Genomic DNA, 14,219 nt, shown 5'->3' on the forward strand with positions numbered 1-14,219 from the left:
TCGGCATACCCTTCTACAAATCGTCGGTAATATGTGCAGAGTCCCAAGAAGCTTCGTAGTTCATGCTTGTCTCTTGGTATAGGTCAATTCCGGATAGCAAGAACTTTCGTTGGTTTCTATTCCTTTCTCCGACACGATATGGCCCAGGAATTCGACTCTTTTCTGGAAGAGCGAGCATTTCTTGGGATGTAGTTTCAAACGAGCGTTTTCCATTGGTTCTAGCACCCCTTCGAGATTCTTCAGATGATCGTCAAACGTTTTGCCCATATTCATGACGTCGTCGAGGTATACCAGACAGGTCTTCCATGTCAATCCTTTCAGCACCATCTCCATCAGCCGCTCGAATGTTGCTGGCGCATTACATAATCCGAAGGGCATAACGGTGAAGTGATAGAGGCCACTTCCGGTGGAGAACGCAGTCTTTTCTTTGTCGTCCGGGTGCAAGCCTACTTGCCAGTAGCCACTCTTCAAGTCCAAGGTCGAAAACCACGCCGAGCCGGATAAGGTCGTCAAGGTATCGTCTATTCGAGGAAGGGGGTAACTGTCTTTCTTCGTCACGTCGTTCAGTTTCCTGTAATCGACGCAAAATCGGGTAGTCCCGTCCTTCTTGGTAACCAAGACTACTGGAGATGACCACGCGCTGTTGGATTCTTCAATTGCCCCATCTCTCAACATGTTATCCACGAGTCTTGTAGCTTCTTCTTGTTTGACTAGGGGTAGCCTGACGGATCGGTTGCGTGTCACCATTGTTTATTCGGTGTTCTACGATGTTGGTCTTCCCGAATGGTTCCTCCTCTGTGGCGAAGACATTACGGTGCCTACGAATGAGTCCTTTGACCAGTTTTCTCTCACGAACAGACAGCTGGTCCCACTTGACCCCCAAGCCTTTGGTATACCCTTCCTTAGACTCATTCTCAACGTCTTCTTCCTCGCAGTTCAACACTCGGGCGACTGGCTCACACATTCCAATAATCTCCCCTTGTCTAATATTGACTGCATTGGGAAACACGTTTGCTACACGTAAGGGTATGCCACGGTCGGTTTTGACTAGGGTGCTCACGATCAGGAGCTTGTGGATCGAGTCACTTGCCGGCTGCACCATCCCCAAACTGTATCCGGGGTTCGTCTCTACTCTGGCGGGAACGATGACTTCTGCATTACCATCTAAGTCCATACCCAGAATGAAATCGTCTGCGATTTCCGCCACCAGAACTTCATGCCTTATTCGGAGTCGACCGAGCTCTACATTCACCACCGCTGTACCCAGAACCGGTATTGTTTCTCCCGTGACCGTCTTTACATTCGTGGCGGTACATACTGATTTAATCTGGGAATTTTGTAACCTGGATCTGCGTGCAAGGGACCCTTCGGCTCCTGTGTCGATGATGATCTTCGATTCCCGTCCATTGATTTTTCCGCTGATTGTCGGACTGTCGACGCTCCCCGCGATACTTCTAACCATTATAGTCGTTGGGGCTTCTTTTTTAGCAGCCAGTACGCGCCCCGAGTTACCGACTGCCTTTAGTTTTCCTGCTCCTGATGTAGAGGAGGTCGCGGCTGCGATCTCCTCATCGGCGCTGGCGATCTAACACGGCAATCCCTCCTAATATGTCCTTGAGGCCCACACCTGTAACATTCTAGGCGCCCTCCATGTTGTCTCGAACTGCCCGTCTTGATTTCGGCAATTATTTCGCGGACGAGTTTCTCAAAGTTCTCGCTCATTTTGTCGAAACTCTCTTGAATAGGGTTTACTTCGCCATCAACTCCGATACCTCGTATCTTAACGTTGGAACGAGGTGAGCTGTTGTATGCGGCGTCCACTTCTAACGCTCGAATCAGTGCCTCGGATGGTTTCTTGAACCCGGAGATCTGCAGGACTCTTCTTACGTCACTATCTCTTACCCCGTTCACGAAGGTTTCTGCTACCAGTCTGTCTTGAAAGTCTTGCGGAGCTTCAGAATAGGCGAGGTGTACCAAACGTTTAACATGTGCCGCAAACTCCTGAAGAGATTCACTACTCTTCTGAATCCTAGATTTAAGCTGCGCTCCGAAAACTTGCCAGAGGTGTTCATCTCCAAATCTGAGTTCGAGGGCGGTCGTCAAGGCGGTATAGTCCTTCTGGTTCTCTTCTGATAATGTCTGTAGAATCTCCAGGGCCGCACCTCGTAGTGCTACTACCAAAGCCGTCGCTTTCTGTTGGTCATTCCAGCTATTCCACAAGGCCGCAGCTTCAAATTGCTTCTTATAAGTAGTCCACGACGTCTGCCCATCGAAAATAGAGGGTTGAACTCTCACCTGACTGAATTCTGCAGGGGTCGTAATTGTAGGTCGTGGTGTTTGCAACCTTTCTTCGAGCTCCTTGATCTTGTTTTCCATTTCATTTCTCACCTCGTCCACTTCATTTCGCACGACTTGGAGGATTTCACTTCGGCTGTTCAAAACTGTAGTTTGCATAGCTTTTAGATTTCCTTCCATTATTCTTCGATCTTCTTTTCTACTTTCTTCCATTATTCTTTGATTTTCTTCCATTATTCTTCGATCTTCTTTTCTATTTTCTTCCATTATTCTTCGATCTTCTTTTCTACTTTCTTCCATTATTCTTCGATTTTCTTCCATTATTCTTCGATCTTCTTTTCTACTTTCTTCCATTATTCTTTGATTTTCGCTCAACATTTTCATCATTTTTGTCAGTTGTTCCTCCATGTTGACTGTTTGCGCTCTTGTGGTGGTCGGCATAAAATTTTCTTCTAGAAACTTCTAGAGTCTTGACGGACGTCTATTCTCGAAGCCAATGTCAGGTGATGAAAGTCTAATTCGGTTATTCCACTCTTACCGCGGGAGAGAATTTTCTCGAAAGTTCACTTTGTTCCGGTCTCCCCTAGTAGCACCAACCGAATTCGAATCCCGATTTATGTCACAATTGATCCCACTTCCGACACCAGTGTTACGTTTGACGGGCGAATAATAAATCGAGCGTTGGTAAAACTCAAAGATTTATTTCTTTAGCTCGAATTACAACACTATCTATTGCCACGAATATGTACAGAAATTATTCCGGCGCTCTTGACTGTCTTCACTGGCTGAATGAATCCATTACCTACGGTCGCCTCTATTTTCTCTCTGATCGAGATCTTTCACGAACATCCATCGCGACTCCGCTTCGAGACTCCCCTGGACGCTGCTTCGAGACGGCTCCAGACCTGTCTTTATGCGCCCGCCTCTCGGCCGTCGACATCGTCAGCAGTGATGATTCACCCATCAGCGCCGGCGCCGTGCGTACGTCCAGAAAGCTCTCGACGGCCATAGGCGTCGTACTGGGGCGGCGTAAGGGTGTATTTCGTAACAGTATTCATCACGAGTGGCGTATGAGTACGACGCTTCCACTTGTCCGCTTCATTGCAACTTGGAACAAATATCTCGAGTACCAATATGTAGCGAACGGACATTCTGGACACAATAAATATTGAGAACAACAATTAGGACGGGCACTCTACTTTCATTTTAATAAAAAAAAATAATAAGAAAATAAACAAAACTACAAATATTTTTAGTATTGTTTTCGCAACTTTCTGTGTTAATTCCCAATCTTGCAAGCTTTTCTACTGGACTGAGATTTTACATTTTTTTTCGGTTGCTATTGAAATCAGAGACTTTAAATACATAGACTGGCTGTCAGGGGCGGCTGGTCAGGGGCGGCAGGGTCGGCCACGCCGTACCAGTCATTTTAAAATACTTAGTAAGCTTTGAAATTAGAAAATAAAAAAAGAAATAAAGTTTGAATGTACGTTAGGATAGATCATATATATTAAAAATATATTTTATTATATTGTAGGTACAAAATAAAGCATTTGTTGCTAATTTTAAATGCTGATAAACACGCTTTGCCGGCGAGATTTCGGCAAGCCGTATCCAGGAATGCATTATACTCGATGTTTCGACTTCGTAGCAGCTTACGGTTTCATTGTTCTCTTTGTCTAGTACACTGTAGTAGACAAAGACCTGGCGGAACGTATGTTGTGCCAGGTCCGGCGAAATCCTCCTTCGCCGTACCCAGCAACGCGAATTTAGTTTTTAAAACGCTTAATATTTAAGATAGCTAACCAAATTACAAAACAATAACGGCTTCGATGTTCTTCAGTGCATACTATTTTTTTTAATAATAATTGTCGATTTAATACATTTTTCTGTGTATGAATAATAAACGAAAAAAATTACATTAAATTATCTAAAATTTTATTTTTCGTACATAACTTAGCTACAACATAAATGCGCTTTTTCTGTATTTTTAGCATCTAAGCGTTTTCAGATATTTCAGAAACGAATTTAAAGTTTTAAATCATTTTAATTTTTCAATTATTCAATTAATTTATTTGACAATTTGTCATATACATTAAAAAAAAATAAATGTAAATGAAGATAGTTAACAGTTGGTACTTTTATTATTACTTTTTTTATATTTTTTAACTGCATGTCATTATTTAATTATTATTATTTAATTGTGGATGTCCGGGGTCGGCAAGCCGTATAGCCGCCGGTCGACGCGGAACTCAGTAAAAATAATGTTTTCGGTGGTTCTCAATTAATGATAAAGCAGAACAAGTAGAATTAAGGATTAATAGTATTTGGAATCAAACTGACATTGTCAATTTCCTATAAAAAATTATTTTAACAGGTCGAAACATTTGAGATGTTTTGTACATCCTGGCACGTAAAATGTCAGTGGTTAATGAGTAGCAGCCATACATTACGAAAATATATAACACCAAGGTGTAGACTCAAAATATTTGGCCGACCCGAAATTTTGACCCACCAGCCGCCACTGCTGGCTGTTAGTAACATTTCTAATGCATTTTGGTGAAGCCACGGCGCATGGTAGTATGGACGCCATTGCTATAACTTTTATGACAAATTAAGTGAGGTTGTGGTGGTTAGCAGCAGTAGTTTCTAGCACAGAACGTTTCTAGACCTCGAAATAAAACTGGTTGTGTGTCGGGACTTACGAGATTGTTTGTAAATATGGCCATTAAAAATGATTTGGTAACTAAAATGTTTGCCTTAACTTTGCGAAGTAGGACCATACATTTTTTTTCTACATAATGAACATTGTTTAGTATGGATTAGTTGGACGTAAATAATTCTTATTTTAAATTATTGCTTAAATTAATTTTGAGAAATTATTTGACTCTCGGAATAGGTTATGAGTGCCGCTTAAGTACTGAGCGTGAAAAAGCTATCTCTTTAAGACAAAAATTCACGAAATTAATTTTGTTTCAAGGACATTAATATTTTTAAAGGAATTTACATATACATATAGATAGTCTTATGCTAAATAAATAATTACAATTTGTTGTCTTTTTTATTTAACATTTTAAATTGCATTTTGTGACCGGAAAATTAAAATTTCGCGCACTTACGGTTATAAGCAATATGGCGATCGAAAAACTTCACGTTTTTCCTGACACAGCCAGTCTATGTATTAAAGTCTCTGATTGAAATACATGTATTCAATTAAAATGTATTTATAAACTATTTTATAAATAAGCTTTTATATCTTTTCTGATACTGAGTCATTTATATCGACCGTCGCATTTTTACAAAAAATTACCGCCCTCAAACAAAATGCAACACTTGCTGATTTTGCCGATTGCTTTATGATAAAACCGCTTTGCTTTTTATTTTATCTGTTTATTTATATTGTTGTGATAACCCAAACTTCCCGCCTTAAAAATTTGACCTTGAAACAGTTTGAAAGGCCCGCGAAAAATTCAAAAATTCAAAGTTTGGCCTTGGCTGTGATCGTCTAATAAATGAGAACCTACGTTGTGTGTTTTTTTTTTGTGGTTTTGAAAAATGACGGGAAGTCGTTCTTTCATACAAGTGCATACACTGTCGAGAGCGCCAGAAATAATAGACAAAATTAGGTTGGTCAAAAGCCTTCCTAAGGGGGAAAAAGAAACGAAGAACGACGACAGAGGCTCAAATTGCCCTTCTGGCGAGTCCGCAGGGCCAAGGTGTCATCGGTCTTCATTCCCCAAAACCCCCTGGGGTTTTATTCACCGACATATTACATGTCAAACACCTTAAGATATATGAACGAAAAACACTCGCGAATTGACAGACATACACATATGAAAACCGAACAAACACAAGACTTACACATATGTAAATTGGATGGCAGAACCCGAATCATTATGAGAGTGTGGCGATCGAACAAAATATATTACAAAATATCAAATTCATTTACGAGCACAGAAAATACCCAGAGGGGGCGTTGTAGCGCAAGTAGAGGTTGGGACTCCTGATCGTCACTGTTCTCCCCCACGACGGTGATTCTATCTACACCAAAGCCTGCTCACACGCACATCTCCATTACGAACGTGCCCTGCGAAACGAGGCGGTTACGATCGCAGATCCGTAGTTGGGTCTCGACTATTGGGCCAAGTCGACAGCGTTAAGAACCCGCGATCGCCCCCTGAAGCTATACAAAACCCGCGGACTTGTGCAGGTGACGCGATTAATCCCGTCAGTTTGAGAAGGAGTCGCGCGCCCCACGTACACTACGAGTTATGTGTTATTTACTACAATTTCATTTAAATGTTCAAACTCTATGACTCTAATATGAAATTACAACCGAACAAGTGTTAAAGTTTCAACAAAGAGCAATCCACAACATTTAAATTCGCCACACACTCTTACGAAAATTCAACAACAAATAATTCTTAATTGAGATCAAATTTGGACATCAGATAATTTACATGGTAGAAATATTCATCAACAAAACATTTACAAGATCAAAACTTAGCAAAGATTTATAAAACAAAGATCCGGTGTGAAATAAACTTGTGCAAATAAAATATCATGTTAAGTCAAAATTGCAGAGCATGGAAATTTACGTTCAATTCAAATTATACAACAAGGAAAATTACTGAGGCTAAAATTGTGAGATAAAGAAAAATTGCATGAGGTGAAACATTGCAGAGTCAAACAAATTTACATGAGATTAGCAATAATTCGTGTCCAGTCAAGTTATTGGTTAAAATTCAAAACGTGAAATTATTCAGCTACATTGTGGGCCATTATTACACATACATTTCCCCAAACAAAACACATAAACAAAAACATGGCAGACAATCTGCAGGTCCAAAATGGCGTTGGACGAATTCGTCATTCCAAATAATAGGCGTCGAAAATATGCGATGCAAATATGCGATGAATCCTGTGGCGTTGTGTAAACGATGGGCTAAATAAAAGGAATAAAAGGCACGTCCCCCCATTACCCACAATGTTTGTTAATTTGTTCAATAGATTCAACAGTTAAAACATGTGCTCGGTTAAAAAAACAAAATGGGCGCCTCAAAATGGCTGCTGCCTGAACAAAGAACAGTGAAAATAACAACTCGTCTGCCGCCATCCAAAATACAGATTTCACAAATATAGCTAAATAAAGCATGGCCCGAACTAAAAATCACTTCCTGTAAAGCCCTACTGCGATGGATTTTAAATGAAAGAAAAAAAACGAGATTAGTGAAAAAAAAGCGCACGCGTCGATGAGTCACAAGGTCAGAAGCACCGTCGGGACTTGAAACTCGCCGCGAAACAGGATCCAGTCGAAAACATGTGTTCAAAACATACCTCTCCAAAGATGCGAAGATTTCGACACGGCTTACCGCCAAAAAGGAACACAAAAACCTCGTCGTAAGAACGATGAGAAATCAGGAACACCCAATGGCTCAACGGGGGCTGCTAGGTTTTCCAATGGAACGGATCGACACTGGAAAATAAAAAGACAACAGCAAAGGCACAGAATAACTCACAATTAAAAATACGACCTGTTGCTCCAAGCGGTTGAAAGGAAGTGGTGTGATCTCTCGAAGCGGTCAAACGGAAGTCGACCGTTTGTTCGAAGCGGTCAGAGGGAAGTGGGTGATTTCAAAGCGGATAGTTACCACCCTCGCTTTTTTTGCGCATGTCTGTTTCTTTGGGGTGGTTGGTTGCCAACCTCTTCTTCTTCTTACCAACCATTTCTTGTGCGCGCGAAATTCATTTGAAATTTAAAAATTCGAATTGGATCCTTACATTGTTAAACTTTACTTTTGATCTGCGTTGCATACATTTTGTTTTTCTTTTTTTTTCATAAATATTATAAAATAAATATGTACCTACTTATAAACGTTTCCTGATATCTTTTTTGTCTTGATAAACACACAATTATTTTAATGAGAGAAAGATTATTCTCTTTTTTTTTCAGTTCCCAAGCCCCTCACTATTTGCGTTTCTTGTAACGTTCCGGACAAACGTGTTTTATGATTTCGTTCCTTGAATTTCCGTCCCGTAACTCCCGTACAAATATCGTTTCAAGTTCCAAGTGGAACGCAGAGTGGAACGTGTTACTTTTGTCGCAAGGAGCGCTACAGTCCGCTACTTGATGGTAGCGCTACAGTGGAACGGTTCCTACAGTTTTACCAGGTTTTACGACCCATCTCTACTGATACGTCACAACGTGTTTAGTCTGGGTTGCGTGAAGTGTGAACGTTTTGTTTTTTATGTTATTGAACAAGTGAAGCTACAATGGCACCACCGACGCGAAGTGAGATTTGGACTTATTTTAAACCAGATGATGATCGAAATAAAGCTCAGTGTATAATATGTAACAAAAAATATTCTCGCAAGGGCCGTACCACTTCGTCTTTGAAAAATCATCTGAAATCCATGCACCCAGAACAGTTTAGTTTGTTCGAAAGTTCGAGTAACGAAAAACAAATGCAGAAGATGAAAGCTGAAGCACGTAAGTTTTATTATCAACAATGTTTATTTATTAGCCTTAATAAAGCATTTTTCTTTTATTAATTATTTAAAAGTATCTATATTATTCTTAATAGATTCTCAGATAAGCTGTTTTAAGAAATTAATTCAGTTCATATATTTTGTATTTAATACAAAAAAAGTCGATCCGATAAAAGTTTCATTTTAAGGCCATTTTTCATCCGTTTGTTTTTGTTAATTTCCATAAGAAGCTATAATTTGTGTGTATTTATTTTTAGATAAAATCGTCACTCCACTACAAGAAACAAAGAAACAACTTTCGATAGAGGAAGCAGTTCAAAAAGAAAAAAAGTGGGATACTAACAATTCAAATTCGAAAAAAATTGACGAACTCATCGGAGAAATGATTGCACTTCAAAATTTACCGTTTAATTTTGTAGAGGGACTCGGTTTTCGCAGACTGATACAAGAATTATCACCAAGATATAATTTAAGAGGGCGCAATTTTTTTACTGATTTTGTGTGCACGGAATTGTATGGCAAAGTTGCTAACAAAGTTAAAGAATTGATCGAAAAATTTGATTACATGGCGTTTACTTCTGATATTTGGTCGGGTCCAAGCTCTAATGCATCTTTGCTTTGTCTGACTTGTCATGGAATCTCTGAAAACTTTGATCGATCATCAATTATATTGAAATGTGAGACATTCGACGACCATCACACAGGTGACATAATTGCTGAAAAATTTGACATGATGCTTACTGAATGGAATATTTCAAAAGAACAAGTGCATTGCATTATTCGAGACGAAGACTCCAATATGAAAAGAACTAAGCGATTAGCAGTATTCAATGATTTGGATTGTACAGTTCACAAGATGCAACTCGCTATTCGAAGTTGTTTACAATCGCAGGAAAACATAACAGTCGCCATACAAAAATGTAAGAAAATTTCGACTCATTTTAACCATTCCATCATTGCTCAAAAACAACTGCAAAAAATTCAGGACAGACTGAATCAACCGCATCTCAGAGTGTTCCAAGATTGTGCAACGCGATGGAACAGTACGTTTTACATGTTTGAGCGTTTTTTAAAGGTAAAAGATGCATTAAGACTTTACATTAATGACAGTGAAATTGACCCTATTTCGCCAGAAGAGTGGAAAATTATTGAATGTTGTGTTGAGCTATTGAAACCTTTTGAAGAAGCCACACGGGAACTAAGTAACTCTCATACACTTATATCATCTGTGATTCCAATAATTAAAATGCTTGCAAAAAAACTTGATGACTATTTAACAAGATCAAAGGATTCTGATTCAATTCGGGTGGCTGTCACGACTCTGAAAACTGAAGTTTCAGCAAAATTTTCTACTTTGTTGGAAGAGAACAATTTATATGTCATAGCCACCTACTTAGACCCTCGCTATAAGCACAAGTTTTTTACACCAGTGATCGAGAAAAAGATTAAAGACGATATTTTGAAGATCAGGACAATCATTGAGAATGATGTCTCGAACTCTCGAATAATATCTCCAAATCTCAAAGGAACGAAAAAATTGAGAACGGGAGATTCCCTCGTGAAAGATACGGAAGAACCTGAAACGTCCGGTACAGCCAGAAAGCCATGCTTAAAAAGCGATCTCGCCATGATGCTAGATTCGTCAATTGAAGATGAGAGTCAAGAAATATCAGAAAATGGTTGCCCTGACGCTGCCCTCAAGAAGGAATTGCTCTCTTATCGTAATAAAACAAGGGTCAATACAAGTGAAAATCCACTTAAATGGTGGAGCGTTAATAGTAACGAGTTAAAAATTTTATCTGGAATAGCACGCAGATTTTTATCGCCTCCACCAGCTAGTGTTCCTAGTGAACAGTTATTTAGTAGCGCAGGATTCATTGATGAACCTCTGCGAAACATACTCGAACCTGAAAAGGCCGCAATATTACGTTTTATTAAATATAATTCAACAATTTTGGATACACGTCGGCCTTAAATAATTTTGCTGCTTTCGTCAATTTTCACCAGCATAACATTATAGAAAATATTTATTGTGACATTTTGGATCTAGTTTTTGCTAATATCCCTTAAAATGTAAGCAGATCTGATAATTCAATTATAAGTCGACGGATTCGATTACAATACTTTCTTGCTTACACTCGGGAAGTAAAAATAAACAAAATAAAATAAAATTTTGCGAAGCAGTGTATTAATTATCTTAGTCACCAAGTCATCCTGACAAATAACGGGTTGCTGATGCCTGATATAGCATCCAGAAAAATCTCGAAGCGGCGTTCGCGATTCATCGACAGGAATGGATGGCCACCGTCGGGAACGGTTATTATTCAGTCGATGCAGCCAACGAGTCGAGTCCAGTGAATGTTGCGCCGGAATTTTTGTACATAATCGCTGCATAATTAGTTGTGTAGATCTAGTTAAGAAAAAATAAATTGTTGAGTTTTACCCACGCCGATTTTATTCACCGATCAACGTAACAATACTTAACGTTTTTGTTAAAAATGAAGACATTTCTATGGTTTAGTTGAAAGTGTGTGTGTTTTTTTGGTCAATGGTTTGCTCTTTTGGCAATATTTTTACTACTACATAAACTAAAATAATAATAGTAAAAATAAATTAATACTTACCTTCAAGACCTCTTTTAGATTGAAATACATATGTCGATCTTTAAAAGTAATCAATTTAAAAAGTTTGAAAAGGTAGGTATTTTAAACGAACATTTCAAAGAAAATGATAATGTGGACAAGCTTTTGCTGAAAAAACAGCAAAATGTTCAACAAACAGCAGAAATGTTTAACACTTCATTTAAAATTATTAAAAATATAACGGACAAATTTCATTTAATAAAAATTGAAGCAGAAGACTTGACTAGAGAATGGAGAAATAGCACTGAATACGCAACTTTCATGTTTTCTCGACATTTCTTAACCCTAAAGAAGGAAAAAATAAATTTCCCTTTTACGTCCGTGTAATTTTTATTCGACAGATAGGTACTCTTAGAAATTACGAGCGACTTGTGAAATTTTGTGTGTAAATTGTATGTTAGAAATATCATGTAGTAGTAAAACGCTAATCAAATTTTTTCTGATCATCTCCACCAATAATAAACATAACTTAAATTTCATGAAATATAAAAATAATAAAAAATATAATTGTTATTGTTTAAACCTTCTCATTCTTTAGTCGCATATAGTATGTAACCACGCAAACCAACCTGATGGTCCTGTTCGAGCCGCAACGTTTCCATTTAATTTTTAGTCGATTCAAAAATAGTTTACCTTAAATTTCATTTTCTTTTAACACAAAAATTGCATGCGGCCGCTGATGCTTAGTTTTTAACCCTGGGAATGTACGAATCGTCTAATTCCATCGAAGTATGAACATAAACACTTGAAGTTAAGCATATTGTTACTAAAAGTACATTTTTCCAGTTGGTTATCTGTTTTAAATATATTTTATATGTATTGTCCGCGCTTGTGCTGACTGCCCCCTTTGGGATTTGGGCCCCGCAACGCAGGGGCGATATTTAATTAAGCCACTGATTTCTACTCTATATAGGTTATCACAAAACAATTAAAAATCGCAAAATCAGTTTTTTTCATTTTTCAAAAAAGCGGGATTTGTTGGATTGTTTTCAGGCGCGATGGAAGTTTTGTCTAAATAAATTTCGATCAAGAAAATGTTAATATCCTCCGTAAAGATTTAAAAACACTTCTTGTTTCATTATGTACCAACACGTCTCTTCGTCCAGTGTATCATTTATGGCCTTATAGATCCATTTTACAATCCGAAAATGTTGTTAATTTTGTGCAAAGATTAAAAATGATACATTTTACGATTTATTTTAGAGACAACAACTAATCATTCTGAAATTCTACACATACTTTGGAGATCGCCAAAAATTTATCAGTCCTCACCAAAATTTTAATTACGTGAGCTCATTACATAGGAATGTCGAGATATTGTCTACTAAATAAAATCCTCAACAGTAGAAATTGTACACAGACTCAAAATTAATTATTTTATTTTCCACCTAAAAATACCGTTTGACAAGTGAAAAAATTAAAAAAAAAATTTAATCCATCCGCGTCTTCAAATTCTTGACCGTGACTTTATCTTTCTCACTGTAAAAAAAAATGGTAAAAACTAGTTTGTATAATATATGCTTAACTCACATGACATATACCACAGCCCCCCAACCAGAAATTGCATCTCTATCAAACGCATTAATCAGCGCCTGTGAAGTGGTCTCAAACAACTCATCAGGCCCCAAATTGGGCTCCCACAAAGCCTCACACATTCCGAACAACTGTGCACTTGCTGTACCTCCCACGACAAAGTCATTGGGTTGATTAGGACACCCAATCAAATCCATGTTACAAATGAAAGGTTCATGTGTAGTTGGCTCCAAGCCGGCAACGATAGGCTCCACGAAAAATGGTCCAAACCGATTTTCATAGAGCATATTTGACAGCATCGCACTGAAAACTTTCGGCGACATGAGACGGTTTTCTTTAAGTTCATATAGGTTTTTTCTAAACCGGAGTTTTTCCATGACGGTTTGTGTGTCGGTGGCCAGGCCCGGCAGGCCCACGTATAGATGTGGCCCCATCTCAAAGATTTTCTGGAAGTTGGTGGCGATAGTTTGGGCTTGGATACCGAAACGTTTATCAGAGGCTATCGAGACGCACTTGTCGCCCTTCATGGCAACCATGGCGCCGCCGTTGTATGCCAAAATCGACTGGAAAAAGTAAAAATGTAAGAAGTGAAAAAGCAGAGTCATTTGACATAACCTCAAAGTGGCAGTAAATATAAACACTTCAGTGCATTGAGTTATTAATTAAATTAAACATTTACTTACCATTTTGTATTTTTGTAAAAACTCTGTAGGGTGTTGTTTTAATTTAATATTTTTTAGATGTAAATGAGAATAAGATGAGATAAATTTGAATTACATTAGTTTACTTAACACGGTGCTCAACACTGCGAAATTTAAAATGTCACTGTCATCTCAAAATTCTCAGACTACTGTCATTTGTCATTACAGCTATATCGGTAATGTCGCAACCTGTGTACCGCTGTTTTTCCGGGTGTTTAAAAATGATTTGTGTGGAGACTTTATAAGTGTTTTGTGGAGAAAACTATATGTGAGGAAAGTTCTTACGTGTACTTTCGACATTTTCACCAAATTACGTTGAAGTCTTGAACTTTAAAATTAGCACCGTCGAAACGGTCAAAATGACAATACTTTTTAACAAAACAAATGCATCAAAATGCATGCATGTTGATCAGAGGTACCAATCGCCAAACTTATTAGATACTCAAATAACTATTTGCGTAAGTGATCTAAATTTTATAGATAAGTAGATAGGAAAGAATGGGCCAATATTATGGCCACCTTGTTCCCCCGACCTCAGTATACACTGTGCCTCAATCCT

The 14,219-nt window shown here is 38.4% G+C and overlaps 3 protein-coding genes across 4 annotated transcripts; 1 reads left to right on the top strand and 2 right to left on the bottom strand.

Annotated features, from left to right (window-relative positions):
- Positions 1-676: 676 nt before the first annotated feature.
- On the bottom strand, positions 677-3,304 carry LOC135138681 (uncharacterized). Its single transcript, XM_064068658.1, has 4 exons — positions 3,139-3,304; positions 1,628-2,129; positions 1,221-1,577; positions 677-1,133 (listed from the first exon to the last, which is right to left on the bottom strand). Exons 1-4 carry the CDS (start codon positions 3,302-3,304, stop codon positions 677-679), a joined length of 1,482 nt encoding a protein of 493 aa, XP_063924728.1.
- A 5,211-nt stretch (positions 3,305-8,515) lies between these two features.
- On the top strand, positions 8,516-11,167 carry LOC135138728 (zinc finger BED domain-containing protein 4-like). Its single transcript, XM_064068713.1, has 2 exons — positions 8,516-8,785; positions 9,042-11,167. The coding sequence occupies exons 1-2, from the start codon at positions 8,569-8,571 to the stop codon at positions 10,757-10,759; spliced, it is 1,935 nt and encodes a 644-aa protein (XP_063924783.1). The 5' UTR covers positions 8,516-8,568; the 3' UTR covers positions 10,760-11,167.
- A 1,621-nt stretch (positions 11,168-12,788) lies between these two features.
- Positions 12,789-14,016, bottom strand: LOC135139048 (proteasome subunit beta type-3). Of its 2 annotated transcripts, none has more exons than XM_064069133.1 (3): positions 13,946-14,016; positions 12,957-13,522; positions 12,789-12,905 (listed from the first exon to the last, which is right to left on the bottom strand). In XM_064069133.1, exons 1-3 carry the CDS (start codon positions 13,958-13,960, stop codon positions 12,857-12,859), a joined length of 630 nt encoding a protein of 209 aa, XP_063925203.1. In that variant the 5' UTR covers positions 13,961-14,016; the 3' UTR covers positions 12,789-12,856. The 2 variants fall into 2 exon arrangements, with proteins under 2 accessions (XP_063925203.1, XP_063925204.1); XM_064069134.1 differs by lacking the exon at positions 13,946-14,016 and adding an exon at positions 13,643-13,789.
- Between the last annotated feature and the right edge of the window lie 203 nt (positions 14,017-14,219).

This window comes from Zophobas morio, unplaced genomic scaffold, assembly GCF_036711695.1.
Source record: "Zophobas morio isolate AGI-343-1 ecotype UQ-CSIRO unplaced genomic scaffold, CSIRO_AGI_Zmor_V1 ptg000030l, whole genome shotgun sequence".
Classification (NCBI taxonomy): domain Eukaryota; kingdom Metazoa; phylum Arthropoda; class Insecta; order Coleoptera; family Tenebrionidae; genus Zophobas; species Zophobas morio.

Excerpts from the sequence above, each read along its gene's own strand:
- LOC135138681 (XM_064068658.1), bottom strand. The coding sequence starts at position 3,304 with ATGGCCGTCGAGAGCTTTCTGGACGTACGCACGGCGCCGGCGCTGATG. Across the intron at positions 1,578-1,627 it reads GGGCGCCTAGAATGTTACAG|CGCCGATGAGGAGATCGCAG; the intron begins GTGTGGGCCTCA and ends TTAGATCGCCAG. Across the intron at positions 1,134-1,220 it reads CTCGGTCGACTCCGAATAAG|AGTAGAGACGAACCCCGGAT; the intron begins GCATGAAGTTCT and ends CGTTCCCGCCAG.
- LOC135138728 (XM_064068713.1), top strand. The coding sequence starts at position 8,569 with ATGGCACCACCGACGCGAAGTGAGATTTGGACTTATTTTAAACCAGAT. Across the intron at positions 8,786-9,041 it reads GAAGATGAAAGCTGAAGCAC|ATAAAATCGTCACTCCACTA; the intron begins GTAAGTTTTATT and ends ATTTATTTTTAG.
- LOC135139048 (XM_064069133.1), bottom strand. Across the intron at positions 12,906-12,956 it reads GGGGCTGTGGTATATGTCAT|TGAGAAAGATAAAGTCACGG; the intron begins GTGAGTTAAGCA and ends TTTTTTTTACAG.